The sequence below is a fragment of the Aquarana catesbeiana genome, linkage group LG09, assembly GCF_042186555.1.
Source record: "Aquarana catesbeiana isolate 2022-GZ linkage group LG09, ASM4218655v1, whole genome shotgun sequence".
In the NCBI taxonomy this organism is placed as follows: Eukaryota; Metazoa; Chordata; class Amphibia; order Anura; family Ranidae; genus Aquarana; species Aquarana catesbeiana.
Window position 1 is genome coordinate 166,625,712 of NC_133332.1, and position 26,710 is coordinate 166,652,421.

General features: G+C 43.6%; 1 protein-coding gene across 1 annotated transcript in view; it reads right to left on the reverse strand.

The window, feature by feature from the left end:
* The window catches only part of TMEM164 (transmembrane protein 164), a 166,193-nt gene that overhangs the window by 23,300 nt on the left and 116,183 nt on the right, over nt 1–26,710 (reverse strand). The window contains exon 4 of the mRNA XM_073599366.1: nt 10,874–10,952. Within this exon, the coding sequence (XP_073455467.1) occupies nt 10,874–10,952 (79 nt within the window). The remainder of the gene's footprint in view (nt 1–10,873; nt 10,953–26,710) is intronic.

The window sequence follows — 26,710 nt, forward strand, 5'->3', positions numbered from 1 at the left end:
TACGTCAAAAATTCCAGGAGGCTGCAAGTCCCTTAGTGCTGTCCTGCCTTAAGCATGTGTTTGGGGAGTTAGCTGTAAAACATCAGAAAGTCACATCCGCTTCCCACATCCAAGATGGTGTAACAGGAGAGTGGAAGCCCAGCCAAGAATCAACTACAGGGAAGACAGCACTAGATGTTATGTGCATTACAGTGGCCAGAACCAGAAGCCGCTTGCGCCCGGCCAAAAATCCCACCCCTTCTGGACTTGACGTCACTCGCCACCAGGATCCGAGCGAGCAGAAGCTCAGGGAAAGCTAGGACACCTGCCACAGCCCCTGCCTCCAAACACTCCGAATCAGGACAGAATCCCCTGCAAGGCCGGAAGGATGAAAGGAGCTCCAGAGCACCCCCCACCCATCTAGGGGGGTACTGGGATGGCCCAAAGATATTCCAAAAGAAAAAGCAAGGTACGCTACCACAAATTTCCATGCCTGGAGAAAGCGTAGCACACTTACGGTTCTCCACAGCGCTTCCACCGTGATGGAGGAAACACTACAACTGAGGCCATGGGAGAATTATCCTGCCTTTTAAAGTTTAAAGCGTAACGCCACTTTTGTTGGGAAAAAAACATTCCCCTCTGGGTGATTTATGTACATTGCAGGGATTTTAACAAACTTTGTTGCAGATTCCTCTCTTTTGTTATTCTGAAGAAGTCACTGTTTGTTCCTCTGTGCCCCTGTGCTGAGTGAGTCTATTGGGAGTGGTTTCATATTTATCAACCAGTTGCTGCAGCTGTAGGGATCCAGTGAGGAAAACTGCTGGGTCTGCATCTCCCTTTGGGAATAAATTACTTAAAATGACATTTTTATTGCAGGGGATGCCAAAAATCTGACTTAGTGTAGACTTCTGGGAGCAGAAGTGAGCCAATCACACAAGCAGGAAATTATATTTCTGGGGAGGCGTTCTGTACACAATCTGTATACAGAACACCTCCAGGTAGCCATGTTGCATAGCATTTACAGAAAATGACAGCGTCTGCAGGTAATTTTTATTAACATTCAATTGCAATATGACTAGTGTCGCAACTGTATATGCTATATTATTTTTCATTTGCCATTTTTTTTTTGCCATGAAAATTAAGTTACCCTTTAAGAGTACTGTGTTTCCTAGAAAAGTGGGTGGAGCTACGCTCTCTCCAGGTGCTGTCCTGAAAGACAGTTTGGGAAAGTGCTGCTGACTTCATTGTCTTAACCGCTTGCCACCCACTCACAGTAGATATACTGCGAGTGGGCGGCACAGCACAAGTTTGTCAACAGATTTCAGCCAATAATTTTGGCTGAAACTTGCTGATCGGCTGTGGCCAATCACAGCACAGAGTTTTGTGTTGACAAAACACACAGAACTCTGTACACAGACATCGATCTGTCTGTTTCTTCTCCCTGAAATCAACTCGGAGTTGAAAAAGCAGATAGATCTGTTAATAAAAGCAGAAAACATTACACCTGCTAGGCACAGTTACCCCTCAGCGTTAACCCTTTCTCGGCCAGTGGCCCAGTGCCATTAGTACAGTATGATCATAGATCACTGTATTAATGTCATTAGCGACGTCAGTGTCAGTTAGCAGCCCTCCCAGCCAGTGTCAGTTAGCGCTAGATTTCCCGTCACACTAGAAGTTGCTGATCACTGCCATTACTAGTATAGCGTCTGTTCAAATCAGTATCTTGTTTACAATCAGTACTATGCTAGTGCCCCCAGAAACCTCAGTTTGGTTTCTATCATAGACATGTAGCAGAATACATTTTGTCCTACATTTATGAAGAAATTTGATTTTATTCGATTTATATTGATTTTAACTGGTCGTTTATGTAATAAATAAAAAAACAGTGGTGATCCAATACCACCAAATGAAAGCTCTATTTGTGTAAAAAATATGATATAAATTTGATTTGGGCACAGTGTCACATGACCGTGTAGTTGCCAGTTAAAGTAGCACAGTGCTGAATAGCAAAGAAATTCTCTGGTTATGAAGTGGAGTACAACCTTCCAGAGGTCAGTTGGTTGAACAAGAAAGAAAGCTGTATGGCTAATATCCATTTTTAGCTAAATTTTGGGTGGATTAACTAATCTTCAGGCCTAATTTTTTTATTTTTTTAAAATATGCTTGCAAAAAATAAAGAAAAAAAAAAATACAGGAACAGCCCTGACAGCGAAAGGGTTAAACAGTAGACTGACAGCACTAAGCAGAATAGAGCTCTGATTGGCTATCCCACTGACAGTACTGAAGTGGCTGATTGAATACATTGCTGGATTTAAAGTAGTTTTTAGACTTGGAGTTCAGCTTTAAAGAAAACCGAGTATTTATCTATATGTATTTTTTTTTTTTTTTTTGCAAATGATTTTTCACCTTCTCCGGAATCAGGTACAGCAGAAAAAAGAAAGGAGGTAGTGAAATGACAGAGGACCCAAAATAAATATATATCTTTAGAACAGTACAGCTTATTGGTTTCTTCTTTTTGGGTGACAGGACAGGTTTGTTAAATCAATATTGTCACATGTAAAGCTTGATCACAATGTTGCCTAACAGGAAACAAATGTAGAAAACTTTTATCATTTTTACATTTGTTGCCAAAGTTTTGCTTCTTTGTTTACTAACATCCGGCCAATATCAACTCTGCAACGCTCTGTCTAGCTGTCCCAAATGTGACTGGACACACAGATTTTATCTGAGATTTGAAATGAACCGGATAGTGACAAACATGGACTGATGAAGACATGCAGCTGGCTTTGGATAGGCTCTGTGGTAACTTGTTAAATTCATAGAAGCAACCAAATAAAATATTTTGAATCATTTTCTCCCATTGTCTGATTAAATGGAGATTTACCATGGGATCTTAATCCGTGTGTTTAAGGCTTCATGTACACAGGACGTTTTTACAACCGCTCCTGAGCGATTAACTTGACAGATAGTAACCCAAGTTTAAAACGTCCGTTTTGCCCCGTTTACAAGCCGCGTTTGCGTTTAGGAGCAATTAAAAAAATAAATAGCCAAAAATGAAAACGTGGCTAGACAAGAGTTGTAAACACAGCTTCTGAACGCATATCAAACAAATGGCTCTAAACTCAACTGCCTAGAAATGACTGTAAACGACCCTGTGTACATGTACTGATAAGAGAACAGAGGAGAGTTCAGGGGCAGCTGAAAAAAAAACTCCCAACTGCTACTAAACGTCCGTCCGTCCGTTTACCAGCAGCAGTGTACATGAGGCCTCAGTGAAATGCACAGAGGAAATTCCTTTTTGTGTTGTAGGGGGAAGGGGCCATCAACAATAGTGAAATAAGCTGAATCAGGCTAACTGATATCTGAATTGCATTGCTCAGACTGAATTCTAACAAAAGAGGAAGACCAGAGATGAACAATGAATAAGCTGGGGACAATGACTGGAAGAAATCCTGCTTGGGAGTGTATACAGAAAAATAAGCATTTTAACCCTTTCATGACTAAGCCTATTTTTGAAATTTGGTGTTTACCAGTTAAAATCCATATTTTTTGCTAGAAAATTACTTAGAACCCCCAAACAATATATATATATTTTTAGCAGAGAATATAGAGAATAAAATGGAGATTGTTGCAATATTTTATATCACACGGTATTTATGCTGCGGTGTTTTAAACGCAAATTTTTGGAAAAGGGACACTTTCATGAATTTTAAAAAATCCAAACAGTAAAGTTACCCCAATTTTTTTGTATAATGTGAAAGATGATGTTACGCCGAGTAAATAGATACCAAACATGTCACGCTTTATAATTGCACGCACTCGTGGAATGGCGACAAACTATGGTAGCTATGAATTTCCATAGGCGACGCTTAAAATTTTTTTTACGGTTACCAGGTTAGAGTTACAGAGGAGGTCTAGGGCTAGAATTATTGCTCTCGCTCTGACGATCGCGGCGATACCTCACATGTGTGATTTGAACACCGTTTACATATGCGGGCACGACTTCCGTATGCGTTTTCTTCGCTGCGCGAGCTCACTGGGACGGGGGCGCTTTAAAAAATTTTTTTTTTTTATTTTTAGACTTAGAAATTGTGTTTTAAAAAAAAATGTTTTTTTTTTACTTTTATTGCTGTCACAAGGAATGTAAACATCCCTTGTGACAGTAATAGGTGGTGACAGGTACTCTTTATGGAGGGATCGGGGGTCTCAAAGACCCCCGATCCCTCCTCTGCACTGCAAAGTATTCAGATCGCCAAAAACGGCGATTCTGAATACTGTGTATTTTTTTAAATTTGGCGCCATTGGCAGCCGAGTAACGGGAAGTGACGTCATGACGTCGCTTCCGCGTTTACATTGAGAAGGCTGGAACGAAGCCGCCCACAGCTTCGTTCCAGCCCGCTCACAGCCGCCGGGGGCAGCCGATTGGATACCAGGCCTCCCGATCGCACGGGAGGCACGGTAAGAGCGGCGGGAGGCGGGGGATGTCCCCTCCCGCTCCTCCGGTATAACAGCCGAGCGGCTTTTAGCCGCATCGGTTGTTATATACAGGTAGCCAATCGCCCGCTCGACACAACGGTACCGGGATGATGCCTGCAGCTGCGGGCATCATCCCGGTATAACCCCCGAAAGCCGAGTACGCACATATGTGAACGGTCGGCGGGAAGGGGTTTTAAAACAAGATTAGATTTTCAAAATGGAGCCTTAAAACTGACCAAAGATGGATTGAATTTTGGCTGGTTCATCGGGGACCAGCAGAATATAATCCATGTATGGATAACGATCGACTTCTGTCGAATGAGCTAGTTGAAAAAGTCTTCTTGATCAGCAGCTGCAGTCACCAATCAGTGTGTATTGACAACGGAGGAGTCCAGATGTCAGAAAACAATGTCCCAGTAGGCAGGATTCCCCCATCCACCTTGCTTGTGTAGATGCAACCTGCTGGCTGATCGGAAATTTTTTTTTAAAAAAGGCGTCACCTATGGCTGCAGGCACCTACAACACAGCCCACACCTTTACAGTCACCCTATGCCAGACAATAGCGTTACATACATGGATCCAAGCAACATACATACATGTCCCTGGGCTGGCTATATTAGGTTGCATGCACTTTGGCGTATTAAAATACTTCCATCTTTGATGAATACAGTGAAATAAAAATGCTCATTTTGGTGTATAATTATGCAAGTTTACAGGTGTATGGTCTTTAGAAGCATAAGCATGTAAAACTCATTCTATTAATAATATTTATCCCCCGCAAATGCTGCATGGACCCAGTGGCTGAAATAGAGCTGCATTCAGAGCATACAAAAGAAATTATAAATGCTTCGAAATGTGGCATTTTTTTTCTGCCCATGTGCATGAGGCCTTGTTCTCCGAAACACAGAATGGAATAAAATGACCCAAGGGAAAAAAAAAAAAAAGTTCCACTTACAACAGAATGAATAGTTGTACCTTGCTACGCTTTAAAGTGGTTGTAAACCCTTACATATACCCAGTGAAGGAACTATCCTCAGGTGATACACACAGAGATGAAACAAATCCTGCTACATACGTTGTATCTGTATATCTGCAGTCTTCCTTACATCCATTCAAAGTGCTGAGTTTATAAGCTTGTCTGAGAGTTCAGAAAAAAAGGAGGTGAAGAGTTACAGGAAAACTCTGAAAGCTGATTGGAGGAAATTACACAGCACGCAGGAACAGAGCTGAGGCTGTCAATCAGCTATAGATCCCTTTCCTGTGACCATTTTTCTCTTGGTGTCAGGAAAACTTGTCAGAAGTGACTCATGTTGATAGCAAAGGAATGAAGCAGCAGACAGAAATGACACTTAGTGCTTTTAATTGAGACAGGGACACACTACAGAGGGATATGCTTTGTTCATATTTTTGTCTGGGATTTTACAACCACTTTAAGGTGGAAGAAAAGCCCAACACTATTCTTAACACTAACTAACTACCCCCCCACCCCCTATCTATCCTGTATACCATGTGCAAAAAGATCTGTGTACTTACCTATTTATTTTAACCTAGTCTGGTCACATGATCCTGCAGCTACAGCTGACTTGTCAACCATAGACTCTCATAGCCCAGCTGTTGGCACTCTCTTCCCCTGCAGCAGCTCAGCCACTCACTGACACAGTGGAACCGGAGCTGCAGGATCACGAGACCAGACCAGAGCAGTTTAAAATGCGGTAAATACACAGATTTTTTTTTTTACACAGGGTATGCAGTATACTGAAATAGGAGGATAGGTGAGGAAACGTTTTTTAAGAATAGTTAGGCTTTTCTTTCACTCAAATAATCTAAAAATTATTTTTGTGCTGAACATACAATCCTTCATACAAATATAGCCTTGTTGGACAGAGGTTAGACTTATCAGGCTGGATGACAAATGGTAGAATTGGCAGACCCACCATGTGGATGTTATGGAGATGCAGAAATTCTTTCAGAAAGAGAATGGAGTACTTGGAAAGCACTGTGTTACCTAATCACAATTACCTGATGCATTGAATAAAATGTATCTGTTGTATGAAATACATGTAAAACTACTAGCTACAACAGGAAAAAAATTTACCATATATAGTTGTATGCAAAAGTTTAGGAACCCCTGACAATTTCCATGATTGTCATTTATAAATATTTGGGCGTTTGGATCAGCAATTTTGATCTATCAAATACCTGAAGGACACAGTAATATTTCAGTAGTGAAATAAGGTTTATTGGATTAACAGAAAAATGTGCAATATGCATCAAAACGAAATTAGACAGGTGCATAAATTTGGGCACCCTTGTCATTTTGTTGATTTGAATACCTGTAACTACTTAGCACTGATTAATTGGAACACACAATTGGTTTGGTGAGCTCATTAAGCCTTGAACTTCATAGACAAGTGCATCCAATTATGAGAAAAGGTATTTAAGGTGGCCGATTGCAAGTTGTTGTTCTCTTTGACTCTCCTCTGAAGAGCAGCAACATGGGGGCCTCAAAACGACTCTCAAATTACCCGAAAACAAAGATTGTTCTACATTATGGTTTAGGGGAAGGCTACAAAAAGTTATCGCAGAGATATAAGCTGTCAGTGTCCACTGTGAGGAACATAGTGAGGAAATGGAAGACCACAGGCACAGTTCTTGTTAAGGCCAGAAGTGGAAGGCCACATAAAATATTGGAGAGGCAAAGGCGAAGGATGGTGAGAACGGTCAAAAACAGCCCACGGACCACCTCCAAAGACCTACAACATCAACTTGCTGCAGATGGTGTCACTGTGCATCCTTCAACAATTCAGCGCACTTTGCACAGGGAGAAGCTATATGGGAGAGTGATGCGAAAGAAGCCTTTTCTGCACACACGCCACAAACGGAGTCGCTTGAGGTATGCAAACGCACAATTGTACAAGCCAGCTTCATTTTGGAATAAGGTGCTGTGGACTGATGAAACAAAGATTGAGTTATTTGGTCATAACAAGGGGCGTTATGTATGGCGGCAAAAGAACACAGCATTCCAAGAAAAACACTTGCTAGCCACAGTAAAATTTGGTGGAGGTTCCATCATGCTGTGGGGCTGTGTGGCCAGTGCCAGTACTAGAAATCTGGTTAAAGTTGAGGATCGCATGGATTCCACTCAGTATCAGCAGATTCTTGAGAATAATGTTGTGGAATCAGTCATAAAGTTGAAGTTACGCCGGGGCTGGATATTTCAACAAGACAATGACCCAAAACACTGCTCAAAATCTACTTGGGCATTTATGCAGAGGAACAAGTACAATATTCTGGAATGGCCTTCCCCCTACCTGAATATCATTGAACATCTGTGGGGTGATTTGAAGCGGGCTGTCCATGCTCGGCAACCATCAAACCTAACTGAACTGGAGATGTTTTGTAAGGAGGAGTGGTCCAAAATACATTCATCCAGAGTCCAGACACTCATTACAGGCTATAGGATGCGTCTAGAGGCTGTTATTTCTGCTAAAGGAGGCTCTACTAAATATTGATGTGATTTTTCTGTTGGGGTGCCCAAATTTATGCACCTGTCTAATTTCGTTTTGATGCATATTGCGCATTTTCTGTTAATCCAATAAACCTCATTTCACTACTGAAATATTACTGTGTCCTTCAGTTATTTGATAGATCAAAATGAAATTGCTGATCCAAAACACCCAAATATTTATAAATGACTATCATGGAAATTGTCAGGGGTTCCTAAACTTTTGCATACAACTGTAAAATGAGAATACTAAATTAATACAAGAGCCATACATCATACTTATCCTGGCCATACGCTTGATTCTCCCAATAATACAGACAGTATAGATGTTGAAATCCCTCCTGCGGAGCAATTGACTTCTCCCGGCGGGGAAGCCTAGCAGCCACCAGCGATAGTTGCAGATAAAACTCAACATGCTGATTGTACCCATGTTAATTGATAGGTCAACTAGGTACATTTAGCCTGCCCATACACAGTTCGCATCTCGGCCAGTTCCTGCTGAACTGGCCAAGATTCAAACCGTGTATGGTCTGCCTAAAAGGTTTGCTAAATGAGCCCCACATAGCAAACATTTGGAATACATGCTTCCCTTTAGTAAAAGAAATTCTGATGGTTTGCTATGAGCAGCTGCACTGAATGTGGTTTTTAACCACTTACGCACAGCCGCACGTCGATATACATCTTAACTTTGAAGAGGAATATCATTGTTATGGCAGCCCCAGGATCCTCTTCTTTGGCCGGCGGTACGCTTTCCGATAAGAGTGGTCTCAGCGGCTGATTCGCCACAAGATAATTTTTATTAGCGGCGGGAGAGGAGGCGATCGGATCTTCTCCCTTGCTGGGTATGGAGACGAAAAAGGGGAAGATGGCCCCCACCCGTCTCTATAACATTGCAGGGCGGAAGCAACGTCAAAACGTCATAAAAAGGGCCATAGCTCTTAAAAATGCCATTTTTTTCATATTTTTTTCATATTTATTTTGTATTGTTTTTTTTTTTTTTAATGACAATTTTTTTTTTTTTTTTTATTGCATTTTAGTGTAAATATGAGATCTGAGGTTTTTTTGACTCCAGATCTCATATTTAAGAGGTCCTGTCATGCTTTTTTTTGTATTACAAGGGATGTTTACATTCCTTGTAATAGGAATAAAAGTGACTTTTTTTTTTAAAGTGTAAAAATAAAAATAAAAGGTAAAATAAGATTTTTTTTTTTTTTTTAAATGCGCCCCGTCACCCGCCGAGCTCGTGTGCAGAAGCGAGCGTATACGTGAGTAGCGCCCGCATATGAAAACGGTGTTCAAACCACACATGTGAGGTATCGCAGCGATCGGTAGAGCGAGAGCAATAATTCTAGCCCTAGACCTCCTCTGTAACTCAAAACATGAAACCTGTAGAATTTTTTAAACGTCGCCTATGGAGTATTTTAAGGGTAGAAGTTTGTTGCCATTCCACGAGCGGGCGCAATTTTGAAGCGTGACTTGTGGGGTATCAATTTACTTGGCGTAACATTATCTTTCACAATATAAGAAAAAAAATGGGCTAACTTTACCGTTGTCTTATTTTTTTAATTCAAAAAAGTGTATTTTTAAAAAAAAAAGTGCGCTTGTAATACCTCTGCGCAAATACGGTGTGACAGAAAGTATTGCCGCCATTTTATTCTCTAGGGTGTTAGAAAAAAAATGTATAATGTTTGGGGGTTCTAAGTAATTTTCTAGCAAAAAAACTGTTTTTAACTTGTAAACAACACATCTAAAAAAGAGGCTCGGTCCTTAACCACTTCATCCCCTGAAGGATTTACCCCCTTCCTGACCAGAGCACTTTTTGCGATTCGGCACTGCGTCTTTGACAATTGCACAGTCGTGGGACGTTGCACCCAAACAAAATTGACGTCCTTTTTTCCCCACAAATAGAGCTTTATTTTGGTGGCATTTGATCACCTCTGTGGTTTTTATTTTTTGCACTATAAAACGAAAAAAAAGAGCGACAATTTTGAAGAAAAAAAAACACGCAATATTTTTTACTTTTTTCTATAATAAATATCCCCCAAAAATATATATAAAAAAAAGCAAAAAATTTTTTCCTCAGTTTAGGCCGATATGTATTCTTCTACATATTTTTGGTAAAATAAATAAATAAATAAATCGCAATAAGCGTATATTGATTGGTTTGCGCAAAAGTTATAGCATCTAGAAAATAGGGGATAGTTTTATGGCATTTTATTATAATTTTTTTTTTTTCTTTTTTATTAGTAATGGTGGCGATTTGCGATTTTTATTGGGACTGCGACGTTATGGCGGACACATCAGACACTATTTTGAGATCATTGTCTACAGCGATCAGTGCTATAAAAAAGCACTGATTACTGTGTAAATGACACCGACAGAGAAGGGGTTTACCACAGGGCGATCAAGGGGTTAAGTGTGTCCTAGGGAGTGATTCTAACTGTATGGGGGGGGTGGGCTACTATACACATGACAGCGATCATTGCTCCCGATGACAGGGAGCAGTGATCTCTGTCATATCACTAGGCAGAACTTCTTCAGAAGTTCTTCCGCTCCGTGACACGGTCACGGGTCCCGCGGACTCTATGTCCTCCGGGTGCCCGTGATCGTGTCACGGAGCAGAATTTCTTCAGAAGTTCTTCCGCTCCGTGACATGATCACCAGGAGGACATAGAGTCCGCAGGACCCGTGGTCAAGGACCACACGGCGCATCTTAATGCCACATCTTAAAGGTGACGTACATGTATGTACTTCTGCCCACCCATGCCATTCTGCCGATGTATATCATCGCACAGCGGTCGGGAAGGGGTTAAGTGGTTAAACAAGTTTGAAGATTTTGCAGGAATAGAACTAAAAATAAAAGGCCCAAATGTAAAAATATCAGACAAATAAAACAAACATGGCAAGTCTTACCTCCTTTCCGCATCAGGTAGATGGGCACTATGTAGAGCAGGATGTGTTGAATGTAATACACCTCCACTTCAAATGGCAGCTGTGTGTGCAAAAAAACATTTTATATACTCTTAAAATGGCCACTACCTACCCATAAAATATTTTATTTAGCTGTGTTGACTACCTGCAGATAAGAGACCTCACATTTGTGCCTATAATCCCTGTTCTATCTCTTTCCTCTCATTTCATTATCCGAAGCAGATAATCATGCAGAGGGGAAGGACTTTCTACTGTATAAACGCTAAATTCACTTGTTCCATCCACATTACTGAAATTTCCCAAACTATCTATATATTTACATATGGCGCATCCTCCACATTATACATCTGTCTTTCTTATTCCTAGAAATTGAGTATTCATGGTTTAAAGATCTAAATTCCCTAGAGACCAGCAAGACTTTCAGGAGTTTTTTTTTTACCTCAGTCAGATGGTTAAAGGCCTACAATAGATCTGGGTCTTGTTGCCACCCATGCCTGTGTTTACACATAAACTACTCCAAAGTGGACCAAACTCAAACTCTACAACTCCCTGAACATGGAACTTTAGCAAAACATTCTTCTAGTTTTGAGATAGAGTTGTCAGGTTTTTATTGCTTCCTATGTTTACATGGAGAAGAATCACTCTTAAGCCCCGTTCACATGGGGCGGCTTTTGTCCAAGGGGCATGACCGAAAAAGGTCTGCCGACCGACTCCCGATCAGAACCAATGGCTAAGAGTGCTGACCAGACAGAGCTCTGGCCAGGGGGGGCGTACCCCTGTCAGAACACAACAGAACAGCAGGGGAGATCGCTGTACTAACATCAGATTGTTAGTACAACTGCTCCGACCTGAGCGGTTAGTTTTAACTAGTGTTTACTGTTTTAACATGTTTAGGGGTAATAACATTACACAGACCTTCTTAACACAGTTTTACAATGGCGAATCATTTAAGCAGTGTTGCGTTAAAGTTGGTGTATGGTGCCGGGATAGCACATAATTTGATAGTTTGGGATCCAAAACTAAGCCCAGGCATTGAACTGATCATCTTCTGGGCTTCCAACTGTGTTACAGAGGTGATCCATATCCCATCACATGAACGGAACCATCCCCCTCAAATTATTCATGACCCAAACAGTCCCTGTCAATATACCCTGTTAAAGCCCTGTTCTGCCACCTAAACCATGTTCATATATTACTAGGTTTCTTTTTACTTAACTGTGATACAAAATGCAAGCAGCATTTTTGCTAAAACTTAACAAACATCTCTGCCATAGAGAAGAATGGAACTGGCATAAAAATACATGCATCATACTAAAAAAATGTGTATAGGTGTGCCCTGAGCACATAGAAAATTTACTGACACACCCTGGCACAGGATAGTTAAAGTGTTACTAAACCCACAACAGTAAAATCTATCTGTATATGCAGAATAGCATGCTTGTTATACTCAATGTGGAACTTAAGGGGTTAATCCTCTGTACTGTGTAAAAAAGCTCTTTGATCCTGTATGGACAGATTCTCCCCCTTCTGCAGGGTCTCTCTTGGCAAGGCCAGATAAGACAGTCAGAGTAGTAAAGCTGCACATGCTCAGTTTAGTCTCTATTGCTGGAGAGAACATTTTCTTGTTTAGCTGCGCTTTTCAGGTCACATGGTATCCACATAACACATTTGGGCGTGTATACAGACCCTAAATGACAGCCCAGTCCCTCCCTTCCCCTCAATGCCCAGTAACTAAAAAAAGAACACAGTGGGTGGGATGTCACATCTTGATTCATGGATGATCCACCTCCCATAACAGCATGATAACACAGGCTATAGAGGAAATCTCCTCCTACCTGAACACTCAGCACTCAGGCAAACCCTGCAGTTTATCACATGACCATGGTATACAGATCAGTCAAAAAAGGCAGTATTTTAATGTGAAAAGATGATTTGTAAGCTGAGGGCACTGTGGGGGGGGGGGGGGGGGGGCTGGGCGGATGATCGATTTTCATATTACTGGGTTTTGTAACACTTTAAGCAGTTTTGGTGGCTTCAATGAGGAGTTTAAACCCTGCGTTTTACCTGATCTCCCCTCCTCCAGACTTTGCTAGCAGAGTCATGCCCAGCCTATCAGGTGTAATAAATGTGCTTATTGTGCTTTAAGAAGTCTGTCAGATATTGTTGAGGCTATGGCTGTTAGTGACATCTATGATGCCAACACTTTTAATTCTGTTGTGTTGCCTAAGTTATATAGCAAACTGTACTGAGGTTAACTGCATTATTCCTTGCAAGGTGCTCACAAATTGCTTTTGTGAGGCACACAAGGATTGTGTATTAATATAAGGCTTTTAAACTCCTTCAATTTTTTTTTTAAACAAGGGATGTCAAGTGGGAGAGGGCTAACAGGGCCACCCACTTACAGAATTTCATCTGGTTCATCATGAACCGGCCAATATTTGCTCCATGTACGGCCAGTTTAAGGTCCTGGTCTGTGAATGCACCTTTGATAACAAACAAAAACCTCTGATTTTTTGGTGAATGTATGTACTGAAGACCAAGTTGCAGCCTTGCAGATCTGAGACATGGAGGTCTGGTGATGCACTGCCCAAGAAGCACTAACCGACCTGATAGAGTGCGCTTTGACTTGAAAAGGGGGAATCTTACCCCTTAAATTATAAGTCTGAATTATAACTTGCCGAATCCACTTAGCAACAGTGGATTTCAACGCTGCCTGTCCTTTTTTAGGACCCTCTGGCAGAATAAATAAGACATCAGTCTTCCAAATGTGAGCAGTCGTCTTTAAATAGACTTTGACCACTCTCACCACATCAAGACAATGCAGTGACTTTTCTTCCCTAGAACATGGTTTTGGAAAAAACGATGGCAGGATAATGTTTTGGTTCAGGTGGAAACCCGAGACCACTTTTGGTAAAAAAACCTGGACGAGGGAGCAACACCACTCTGTCCTCATGAATAATCAAATATGGCTCTTTACAAGAAAGAGCAGCCAATTCCAAAACCCTCCTTGCTGAGGATATAGCAACCAAAAATACCAACTTCCTTGTCAGAAGGACTAAGGTAATATGCTGGATCGGTTCAAATGGTTGTTTTTGTAACACTGACAAAACTCAGTTCAAGTCCCAAGGGTTCAAAAGGAGGTTTGACTGGCAGATTAAGCAGTATCACCCCTTGCATAAAACCTCAGACTAAAGAATGTGTAGCAAGCGGTCTTTGAAATAAGACCGATAAAGCTGAGACTTGGCCCTTAATAGTGCTCAAGGCCAACTTCATCTCTACCCCTAATTGTAGAAAGGCAAGAATTCTGCCTATGATATACCTCCGAGGGTGCCAACCCTTGGATTCACACCAGGAAACATAAGCCCTCCAGATATATAGTTCTGGAAGCTGGCTTCCTTGCATTAATCAAGGTAGAGATAACTGACCCGGAAAGCCCACGTTTCTTCAGAATGTGGGTTTCAATAGCCAAGCCGTTAAATTTAGCGTTCGCAAGGTAGGATGGAATATCGGCCCCTGTGAGAGTAGGTCTGGCCGTAGTGGAAGGGACCATGTACCCTCCACTGCCATCTTTACGATTTCTGCATACCACGACCTTCTGGGCCATGCTGGTGCTACCAGTATTACCGGCTTTCTTTCCAGCTTGATCCTGCAAAGAAGTCGAGGCAGAAACTGAATAGGGGGTAATGCATAGATCAGTGAGAACTGATCCCACGGGGTCACCAACGCATCTGTTCTGCATGCGAGTGGATCCCTTGTCCTGGACACAACGTTGACTAACCATGTTGAATCTGGATGCTAGAAGATATATGACCAGAGTCCCCCATCTTTGGCAAACAGCCCGAAAAATGTCAGGGTGAAGAGACCACTCCCCCGGGAATAACTGCTGGCAACTCAGGTAGTCCGCCTGCCAATTCTCTACTCCCGGAATGAAGACTGCCGATAGGCTCTGAACATTCCTTTCTGCCCAAGTTAGAATATGGTTCACCTCTCTCTGTGCTGAGAGATTCTTGGTGCCCCCTTGGTGATTAATATAGGCCACAGCTGTGGCATTGTCGGATTGGATCCTGACAGGACAATCTCATAACATGGAAGTCCAGGCCTTCAGAGCCAGACTCACTGCCCGAATCTTTAGGATATTGATGGGCAAGGTTCTTTCGGCTCTTGACCACTGTCCCTGGACAGTTGTCTTCCCTAGTACTACTCCCCAGCCTGAAAGGCTGGCATCTGTCCTTACCACTTTCCAGATAACAGGTCTGAAGGATTTTCCTTTCAGTGGATTCTGGGTTAGCAACCACCAACTGAGGCTTTGGGACACCCTTGGGGACAGCCACATTGGCAAGTCCAAAGCTTGAATTGTTTTGTTCCAAGCAGACAGGATACTGTTTTTTAAGTCTCGAATGGAACTGGGCATAGGGAACCGCTTCGAATGAAGCCATCATCTTTCCTAGCAACCTCATGCAAAGGTGAATGGAGGGATTGCCTTTTGATCTGACCATCCGCACTAGCTCTCTTATGGAGTTGATTTTTGCCTGAGGCAAGAACACCTTTTTCTGGGCTGTGTCTATGATCAGACCCAGGTACTCTAGCCTTTTTATCGGTTTTAAGGAAGATTTTTCTAAGTTGAGAATCCAATCCAAACTTTCCAGGTAACTGGTTGTAATGCGCACACTTTGCTCCAAACGAGCCACCGACTGGTTTATTAGCAAGTGATCGTCTAAGTACGCCAAGACTGTTATGCCCTGTCCCCTTAAACTGGCTAGAGGTGGGGCCAGGACTTTTGTAAACACCTGGGGTGCTGTAGCTAGCTTGAAGGGCAAGGCTACAAACTGGAAATGCTGCTGTTCTACCGCGAACCGCAGAAACCTTTGGTGAGCGGGAAATATAGGAACATGCAGATATGCATCCCTGATGTCGACAGATGCCAGAAGTTCTCCTCCTTGTAGGATAGAAACCACTGACCTGATCGGCTCCATGCGAAAGGAGCGGATCTTCAGGAACTGATTTAGATTCTTTAGATCTAGAATGGGTCTGACATCTCCATTCGAATTTGGTACTGTGAAGAGGTTTTAATAAAACCCCAAACCTTGCTCTACTGTGGGGATCTGTATGATCACCCCCTGAGCCATTAATTGGTCTAGTGCCCGAAACAGGGATTGCCTTTTCCCTGGATCTTTGAGGAATGTTTGACCACAGGAAACGAGACGGTGTTAAGTCCCGAAATTCCAGCTTGCACCCTAGAGTTGCCGTGGAGATGACCCATCTGTCCTGAATTTCCTTTTGCCAGACTTCTGAAAACTGCAGAAGTCTTCCCCCCACCCTGGCGAGGGGGGGCGCCTCTTCATAATGAGGCTTTAGGATTCTGCTTTGCAGGTTTCCGGCCCCAGGACTTCTTTTGAGCCTGGGCCTGACCCTGAGGTTTTTCTCTAGAGTCTGATGGCGGAGGCCGTCACCACGGCCTAGAGATGGAAGCCCTGGCGCAGGAGAAAGAGCCAGTTTAAATGAAGGGCGTTTATACTTTCTTTTAACTGCCAAAAGAGTACTTTTCCCACTAAAAATTGTTTGGATGTATTTGTCCAAATCATCCCCAGATAGCCGATCCCCATGAAAATGGAACCCAGTCAGGAGCTTTTTACACGGTGCTTCGGCTGACCAATTTCTTAACCACAGGATTCTACGCATGTGTACTAGCGCAAGCGTAAGGCGGGATAACGCCTGGTGAATAGAATCTTTAATTGCAGCTATGGCAAAGCATAATGCCTTTGGTAGTTCGGCCAAATCCCAGACTTGTTGTGCAGGAACCTCTTTAAGGGCCTGTCTAAATTGGTCCTTTAGGGATTGACAGACGCCTATTTCAGCGACTGCAGGCTGAGTAACGGCACCTGTCAAAGAAAAAGCAGATTTTAACAGGAATTCCAACCTTTTATCTGTTCGATCCATAAGCATTTGTGCATTGTCTACTGGACAAGTTAGGCTTTTATTCACACTGGAAATCACAGCGTCAACTGCTGGTACCTTCCATTTTTTGGTGAATTTCCTTCTCCATAGGATAGAGAACTTAAAATCTCTTTGAAGGAAAAACATGCTTATCCGGGTGATCCCATTCAGCATAAATAAGCTGTTCTAGTAATGCATGGACAGGAAACGCATGCAAAAGGCTTTGAAGGTTTTAAAGAACCCAAGGAAGAAACTGAGCTTTCAGCAGACTCCGTTAGGGGTAGCATGAAAGTAGAATGAACCATCTCCGTAAGAGATTGTATCACTTCTCAGATTGTGAGGCTGAAAAAGGGTTCATCTACCGTTGTTCCCTCTGCAGAGGAGTCATCAGTTTGTCTTTCCTCCTGATCGCCTGAAGGTAACACCTCATCCTGTGCCCACTGTTCCCCTTGCAAAGGGTCTAAGGTGGGGGAGGGGGATCTAGCACCCTTCCTATCCATTTGAATGGAGGATGTGGTTAAAGCTGCTAATCTTCCTTTCAGGCCCTGCAGGATGGAGGAAAAGGCATCTTCAGTCACGGCGGCTTTCGGGTCCGCAGACCCACCACGGGGGGGGGGAGGCAGAGCCCATGACACTAGCAAGCAGAGAGAACAACTGTGGGAGCAATTTTCGGGACCTCCACACCCCCCGCGGCGGGGGGGGTATTAAAGGGGGGTACACCACTGATGTTTCCCTAACCCTCTGGTCCCTTCAGGGGGAAGAAAAAAGCATTGGCAAGTCTCTTACCTTAAGAGGAATGCCTCTGCAAGCTGCTGCGGCCACACACAGACTGACACTGAGCTTACAGTGAAGACAACAGATTAAGGTATGTGCATATACTCCCTCTAGTGGAGATTTAAGGCATGACAACTTTTTTTCCCTTAAAGAAGAAATTATAGGTGGACTTTTTAATTCCTAAGTTTCTTCCCTTACCTAATCCCCGCCGCAGGATTTGCTGATTTAACAGTCAATCCAACTTTCACCCATCACGACGGGCTGCGTTTAGCAAACCTTCAAGGATCGGTCCCTTTTTATCGGGGTTCCACTCCCTTGGACCTGTAAAAGCACCCAGCCAGGAAAAGCTTTTAGGTAATTTAGCATGACCAAAGCCCTGGGTCCAGCCCTGCAAAGAGAGGCGTTACAGGCAAAACCTCGTGCTTCGTATTCGAGGCCCAGGTACCATCCGCTTTGGCCTCAGTGGCACTTTGGATGGATCCGGTCTATGGAGGCTATTTAAATTCAGCAAGGATCCCTCCTGGAGCTTAATAAGTAAATTAAGTAAAAGTAAGGTGAAGTAGTTAGAGAATTTCTATATTTGTCACAACATGCTAGTACAACTTCATAACTAAGCATTCAAATTACAAGCTTTACCTGTGCACATTTAGCCGTCACCCTTTAAAGGAACGAAGGAAAAGTAAAAGCAATCCATACTAGTAAATTATTTACCAATTCTCAAGTATGTGCTTTAGCCTAATGGTTAAATGAAAATATGCAACCCCAACAATCTACAGTACATTTGTATTTTTTAAAGTGAATTTCTGCATTACCCAAGCAGGTCAAAGCAACAGGTTCACATAATGGATGCCTCTTCTATGCTCTATGCCAGTGATGGCATCGGCGCTCGGGCGCTCAAGCATGACCATGTGGAGGACAGCGGACATACAAAGGTAGGACACTGCAATGGGAGGGAAGCCAGAGGTCATTGCTATAGGGGAAGGGGGGCAGAGGACACTAGTGTGTGTGTGTGTGTGTGTGGGATGTGAAGGGGGCAGAGGACACTGTTTTGGGAAGGGTCACCCCCATAGCAGTGTCCTCTGCTGGCCTTCACATCACCCCCCCCAATCCCTACATTATGAGCACAACTCATTTCTGAACCCAACACATTCCTGAACCCAACGCATTCCTGATCCCTGTATTCTGAACACAACGCATTCCTGAACCCTGCAAGTGCATTTTTTCTGGGCAGAATCGTACCTTTTTGGTCCCATCCTCTGTACAGAGCCCCTGGTAGGTTTAATTTCATGTTGGCACATTGAAATAAGTTGGTTCTGTGCCGCTGTTTGGGCACTCGGTGTGTGTGTGTGTGAAGACACCCTTACCCACAACACATTGACTGTGAGCGAATTATTGCATTCCTCTTCCCCGATAAGACATTGTCCAAAAACCACTACCAATTATGCTCATAGATATACGCTCACGCTGTTAGATGACCTCTAGATTATAGGAGGTCACAGATTGCCTATGGAATTCTCCAGGTAGGTTTACAATGAACATCCATCTCTACACCCACATAGATCCAGGCAGGTCTGACACTTACATCTCTCCACAGCCACCCCCTTCTATAGGTTCCACTCACTGAAGCAAAGAAAAGGAAACTATCTAATCCAACTTCACACGTCACTAGCTTCAGACTTACACTTGGTCAGCAGCAGAGAGTTGAAGCGAGTGTGGGCCATACAAAGTGCAATGGTAGCCCAAACAATTCTCAGATACAGTTGTTCAAATGGTTGTTTCCGTAACACAGACAGCACCAAGTTCAAGTCCCAAGGACACATAGGTGACCTAATGGGGGGAAGCAAGCAAGTTGCCCCTTGCATAAAGGTTTGGATCAGTGAATGAAAGGCTAAAGGCATTTGGAAGAATACTGTTAGGGCCGAAACTTGACCTCCGATTGTACTCAAAGCGAATTCGATTTCCACAGCTGACTGTAGAATAGAGAATTCTCCCATCACATATTTCTGAGGATGCCATTTTCTGGCTTCACACCAAGCAATATAAAAGTCTTCCAGACCTTATTATAAATCTTCCTAGTGATAGCTTTTCTAGCATTAGAGTGGACACCACTGGTCCCAAGATGCCACGGTCCTTTAACACCCTGGCTTTAGCCATGCCTTCAAATTTAGAGACTGTAAATTGGGGTGGAATATAGGACCTTGAGACAGTAGATCGGGGCGACGTGGAAGTATCCATGGCCCGTCTATCGTCAGTCTCACAACCTCTGGGAACCAGGGCCATTTGGGCCAGGCTGGTGCCACCAAAATGACTGGAATCCCCTCTCTCTGAATCCTGCGAAACAAATGTGGAAGGAGAGGGATCGGAGGGAAAGCATAAATCAGGGAGTACTGGCTCCATGGAACTATCCGAGCATCTGCTCCAATTGCCAGAGGATCTCTTGTTCAAGACACAAACTGCTGTAGATTGTTGTTGAACCTGGATGCCAGTAGGTCAACCTTTGGCCACCCCCAACATTGGCAAATTTCCTGGAACACCTCTGGTTGTAGGGACCATTCCCCTAGGCAGATCTGCTGGCGGCTGAGATAATCTGCCTTCCAGTTCTCTACTCCCGGGATATGGACTGCCAATATTATTGGCACATGTCCCTCTGCCCAGGCTAGTATGTAGTTCACCCTCTTCAGAGCTCAATGACTCCTGGTACTGCCTTGGTGGTTTATATAGACCAGTGTCAGACTGAACCCTGATGGTGCAGTCCTGAAGCGCCACCGTCCAGGACCGTAGGGCCAGACCTACTAGGACGTTGATGGGCAGGGTCTGCTCTGTCCCTGTCCCTGACTATTTCCCCTGAGCTGTGAGCCTGTCTAGGGTCGCTCCCCAGCCTGAGAGATTGGCATCTGTAGTCAGTACTCTCCAAGTTACCAGGAGAAAAGATTTTCTCTTTCGCAGGTTCTGATCCTGCAACCACCAGTTTAGGCTTAAGCATGCCTGAGGGGATAAGCACATTGGAAAATCCAGGGCTTTTCTTTCTCAGGTCCAAGCCAACAAGATGTCTTGTTGTAAAGGCCTGGAATGGAACCGGGCATAGGGCACTGCCTCGAAGGAGGATACCATCCTCCCTAGAAGACTCATACAGAGCCGAATGGAGGGTTGTCTGGTGCCCCTTATCTGATACACCTGATCCTTCAGGGCACAGATCCTTACGGGTTGCAAGAATACTCTTGCTTGGACTGTGTTTAGAACCAGACCTAAATATTTTAGACTTTGAGCTGGTATTAAGGCTGACTTTTCGGTATTTATGATCCAGCCTAAGCTTTTCAAATACCTCACTGTGTATATTATACTCTGTTCTAGAGCCTAAAGATAGGTACGTGCAGGTACACGTCCTTTATATCGATGGAGGCTAAAAAGTCTCCCCTCTGGGGTGAGGTTACTACTGAATGGACAGACTCCATCTGAAAGGATTGTATCAATAGATTGTTCAGGGGCCTTAGGTCCAAAATGAGCCTTGTGTTCCCGTTTGGTTTCTGAACAGTAAACAGGTTTGAGTAAAACCCTGTGCCCCTTTCGGATACCGAAACCTCTACAATCACTCCTTGATGCACTAGATGATATAGTGCCTGAAGCAACAAGTTTCTTTTTGGAGGGAACGCTGGATCTTAGAAACCTCGGGGCACCCCCCCGTAACTCAAGCTTGTAACCGCAAGACATAATTGAGGTGACCCACTCGTCCTGAATTGTTTTCTAAATGTCCGCAAAGTGCAGCAGCCTTCCCCCCACCCGATGTTATGGGGGCATCCCCTCAAATGGAGGGTTTGGTGCTGGGTTTAGAAGAATTTTGGACCCAGGGCCTTCTGGCCCTGACCTTGCGTCTTGGCCCTGGCCCTAGCGCCCTGTTGGCGATGGAACCGCCCTGACGCTGAGATATTTGCGGAAGCAGTCCCTGGGTTGTTAAACGAGGGACGTTTGGTGCTTTTCTTCACAGGAAGTAGAGAACTCTTCCCTCTGGAAATCTTTTGGATATATTTGTCCAAGTGATCAACGAATAAACATTCCCCATGAAACGGGAAACCTGCAATAACTTTTTACAAGGAAGCTCGGCTGACCAGTTCTTAAGTCATAAAAGTCTGCGCATATGTACAGACAAGAGAGCCAGACGAGAAACCTGCTATATTGAATCCTTTAAAGCATCAACAGCAAAACACAGCGCTTGAGGAATATCTGTCTTACTTTCAGGCAATCATCCTCCTGGTTAGGCCTATCCGGCCGTTTGACTTGATCCTTTACGAACTGGCAATTACCAATTGCTGCAACAGCTGGCTGAATAGCTGAACTGGCCAAAGAAAAAGGAAGCCTTTAATAATAGCTCCAATTATTTCTTGTCAACAGGGTCTTTCAAGCCCTGTGCATTATCTACCCGACAAGTTAAGTTCTTGTTTAAGGAGGAGACTGCTGCATCAACAGCTGGCATGCTCCATTTTTTAACAAAGTTTTCATCCATGGGATATAAAAGGGAAAACCTTTTAGGAGGCAAAAAAAGTCCTGTCAGGATGTTCCCAATCAGCATACACCGCCTGTTTCAACAGGGGGTGTAGCGGGAAAGTCTGTGCGACCTGAAAAGGTCTCAGAGATCCCAAAGAGGACCAGGGGGGCTCAGTCACCTCTGCAAGAGGCAGAACGAACCATTTCAGTCAGAGTCAGGATCAAAAACCTCTGCGACTGAGAGGTAGACATCGAGTGGATATCTTCTTGTCCAGATTTCTTGGAAGCAGATTCATCTGCCGGGCACTCCACTGAATCCTGAGCTTTAAGCTCTTCCCCATCCTCAACCCATTTCTGCTCCAGATGAAGAGACTCCGGGGAGGGGGATCTGTCACGCTTCCTGCCACCCTGCGGGATGGAGGCAATCATGCCGGCAATCCTGTGCTCTAACCCAGCTAGGGCTGAGGACAGTTCATGCTTAGTGATAAAGGGTGAAGCAGCAGCGTTGCTGTAGGCACGATACCAGATAGGCGCAGCGGCTCAGATTGCCCGGGAGCCTCTGGTCTTTCAGGGGATACAAGACTAGGGATATGACTAGGTTCATCAGGAACTACTGATGACGGAGGTGTGCCCTTCCCTGTGGTGTTAGTCCCACTCCCCTTTTTTAAAGACATTCAACGCCACAAACAAAAAGTCTACTTGGGTGTAGTTAAAACACCTCAAAAAGGGAGACCCTTTAATAGAGCTCACCAAGCCCCTATGCAACAATCCTGCTAAGCATCTTAGCCTGCCAAGCAACACCTGTTGACTCACGTGACCCGGGTAAGTATAAATGAACTACTGCAAGTGTCTGTGCAGAGCCTGCTCTGTGTCCCACAGCTGCCTTCTGGAAGCACCCCATGCTTGGCATACACAGCTTAAATAAGCTGGGTGTTCGCCGGAACGTTCTATGCGTGCGCGCGCATGTGGGCGGTCCTGGCGAGTGGGCGTGACTGTATTCGCGAACAATGCGAATCTTCGTGCGTCCAGATAAAGGCTATGGCGTATGTGCAGCAAATCCACGTGTTCCATGGCCGCCAAACTGCTGAGCCCAGTGGCGCACTTGCGAATGCACGTGCGCCATGGCGAACCAAGGTGAAATGGCGCACCATAATGCGCCATCATACAGGTAAAAAACAGCCAGACACAAGCAAAAAAGGTACACTTTGCAAACACTCACAGTTAGCCCAGAACTCACCTGTATGGTCACCGCACACAGGTGTCCAGCCTTTAGCTAGCTTGACTGATTGTTACAATCACTGGGACACCCCACAATAATAAAATAAAGGGGTTTCACTTACCCGTCCAGGCGCAGGGCCACTTAGAAGCTAAGGGCCCAATCTTCACTCTTCACGGCGGGTTCCTGTCACTTGGACCTTCAAGGACTGGGTACCCTTTCATGTTTAGGGTCCACTCCCTTGGACCTATACAGCACCCTACAGGAAATGCCTTAGCGCTGTAGTGTCCAGGATCTCCACTCCACAGGGTCCAGCGCCCGGAGGCCACGTTACAGGCAAAACCTCGCAGGATCTTGAGTCTTCTTTGCGAGGCTTGGGTACCATTTATCTAAGCATAAAACCCTGTGTCAAATGGATCCGATCGATCAATCCCTCGATTCATTTGTGGGACTAGAGACCTGAAGCTCAGAGAGCTCAAACAAACCGTGCCATCCACCTTGCAGACACTGGTAAAAAGTACTTTGTGTATGGGAGGGGTTATATAGGGGATCACTTCCTGTCTGAAGACCTTTGGTCTATCAGTGTCCATTCACCTAATGATGAAGTTTAACCCAGCAGGTAATGAATATTAGCCTGACTCTGTGTCCCATGATGTATGAAAAAGAAATACTCTGCAAACATTGGTCGATTCTTACTGTGGATCCTATTCTCAGGGGTCTAGTGACCCCCAAGCCACAAATTACTTCCTCATCTCCAGATGTGTATATCCGGTTTTTCGAAATAAAGTGTTGCCTATCCGGGTGCCTTTTCCTTATTAGGCACCCCCTTTCCATATTTTGTGCTGTGCAATTGCGGCACAATTCCCACATTTTCCTCTGCTGCTGTGCTGGCCACCGCACTGTGGGTTCCACGTGTGGCGGCGTTCCGTCCAATGACGTCACGGTGCCACCTCAAGTGCAGACTCATTGCGCCGCGATGTCACAGCGTTGCGCTATGTACGGCGAACGTGACAGCCCGCATGGGATACATAAGGGAACGCCGGGGACGCTCCCCAGTGAGGGTACTTCACGCTTTTTTGGGGGGGCAAGTCACTGGCTCCAATCTACTTATGCTACATGATGCGGGTGACTGGTGGAATACACTGGAGGTTTTTGTCCAGTAAGTATTTTTTGATCGTTGGTCATATTTTTGTTTTTTGTTTTCATTTTGTTTGGCTTAGCCTCCTGGCGTTCCTCCGTTTTTTTCTGGGGAAATTCAGGGATCTCCTGTGAGGCTAGCATTAAGTATAAATTTTGATTGGAGTGTATTCTCACAGATATATTCCTTTCTTTTGTTTTGCAGTCCGAATTTTTTTTTCCTCCCTATTTTTAGGTGCCTTTAAAGGATTTCTTCCAGTGGTCCCTTTACATGGTGAAAGGCTGTTTGGGGTCGAGGGAATGCGCTCTCTAATAATATAGTGGCTATGTAAGTTTTGACTCTATAATACTTTATAATTGTTCAAAATGTTCATATGGAATTTTGGGTTTCTAAATTGCATTTGTACTTTATACTTTCAGAAGTGGTACTAGTCCCTGAAGAAGATTTAAATTCATACAGATTTTGAAACGTGTTTGACATTCCCACTGCTCACCATCATTTGGAATTTATATGGATGGTTTTACCATGTGTAGTGCTACCACTTTAGATGATTACTATGCAATATCATGATACATGTACATGTTTTTTTCTATCGTACTACCCTAATTGGGAACATCATGTTGATGTTGTTTGTCTCAATAAAACTTTTTTGAATATCTGTTGTATTTCAAAATTGCTTTAAAAATCCCACCTCTGAGGTACTTACTTTTTCACCATATTATTTTATTTTTACTTCCCTCTGCCTAAAAGATATCAATTTATTTTCCAACTTAGTTGTACAGTTTATAGGTCACATTAAAAAGGTGGAAAAAGTTCTGAAATTATTTAACCTTGTCTCATTTTCTTACATCACAAAAACCTGACATTTTATCAGGGGTGTGTAGACATTTTTATATCCACTGTATGGTACATATCCAGTGTGATGTTAAAATATATATATATATATATATATATATATATATATATATATATATATATATATATATATATATACACACACACACCTATTGTGTTACATTACAGCCTTTAGTTTCATTTTTTTTAACCTGAATTATATGTGATGGATCAGAACACAATAGTCTAAGTTGGTGAAGTAAAATTAGAAAAATATATACATAAAACTATTTTTCAGAAATAAACAAATGATCATTGGCATGTGCGTATGTATTCACCCCCTTTGTTATGAAGCCCATAAAAAGCTCTGGTGCAACCAATTACCTTAAGAAATCAAATAATTAGTGAAAAGATGTCCACCTGTGTGCAATCTAAGTGTCACATGATCGGTCATTACATATACACACCTTTTTGAAAGGCCCCAGAGGCCCCACTAACCAAACACTGCCATGAAGCCCAAGTAACTCTCCAAATAAGTTAGGAACATTGTTGTTGAGAAGTACAAGTCAGGGTTAGGTTATAAAAAAAATATCCAAATCTTCGATGATCCCTAGGAGCACCATCAAATCTATCATAACCAAATGAACATGGCACAACAGCAAACCTGACAAGAGACGGCCGCACACCAAAACTCATGGACCGGTAAAAGAGGGCATTATTGAGAGAGGCAGCACAGAGACCTAAGGTAACCCTGGAGGAGCTGCAGAGTTCCACAGCAGAGACTGGAGTATCTGTACATAGGACAACAGTAAGCCATATGCTACATAGAGTTGGGCTTTATGGCAGAGTGGTCAGAAGAAAGCCATTACTTTCAGCAAAAAACAAAATGGCACGTTTTGAGTTTGCGAAAAAAGGCATAAGGGAGACTCCCAAAATGTATGGAGGAAGGTGCTCTGGTCTGATGAGACTAGAATTGAACTTTTTGGCCATCAAAGAAAACGCATGTCTGACGCAAACCCAACACATCACATCACCCAAAGAACACCATCCCCACAGTGAAACATGGTGGTGTCAACATCATGCTGTGGGGAGGTTTTTCAGCAGTCGGGACTGGAAAACTGGTCAGAGTTGAGGGAAAGATGGATGGTGCTAAATACAGGGATATTCTTGACCAAAACCTGTACCACTCTATGTGTGATTTGAGGCTAGGGCATAGGTTCACCTTCCAGCGGGAGAATGACCCCAAACACACTGCTAAAGCAACACTTTGGAATGGCCTAATCAAAGCCCAGACCTCAATCCAATAAAAAAAATCTGTGGTCACACTTAAAGATTGCCGTTCACAAGCGCAAACCATCCCAACTTGAAGGAGCTGGAGCAGTTTTGCAAGGAGGAATGGGCAAAAATCCCAGTGGTAAGATTTGCAAGCTCATAGAGACTTATC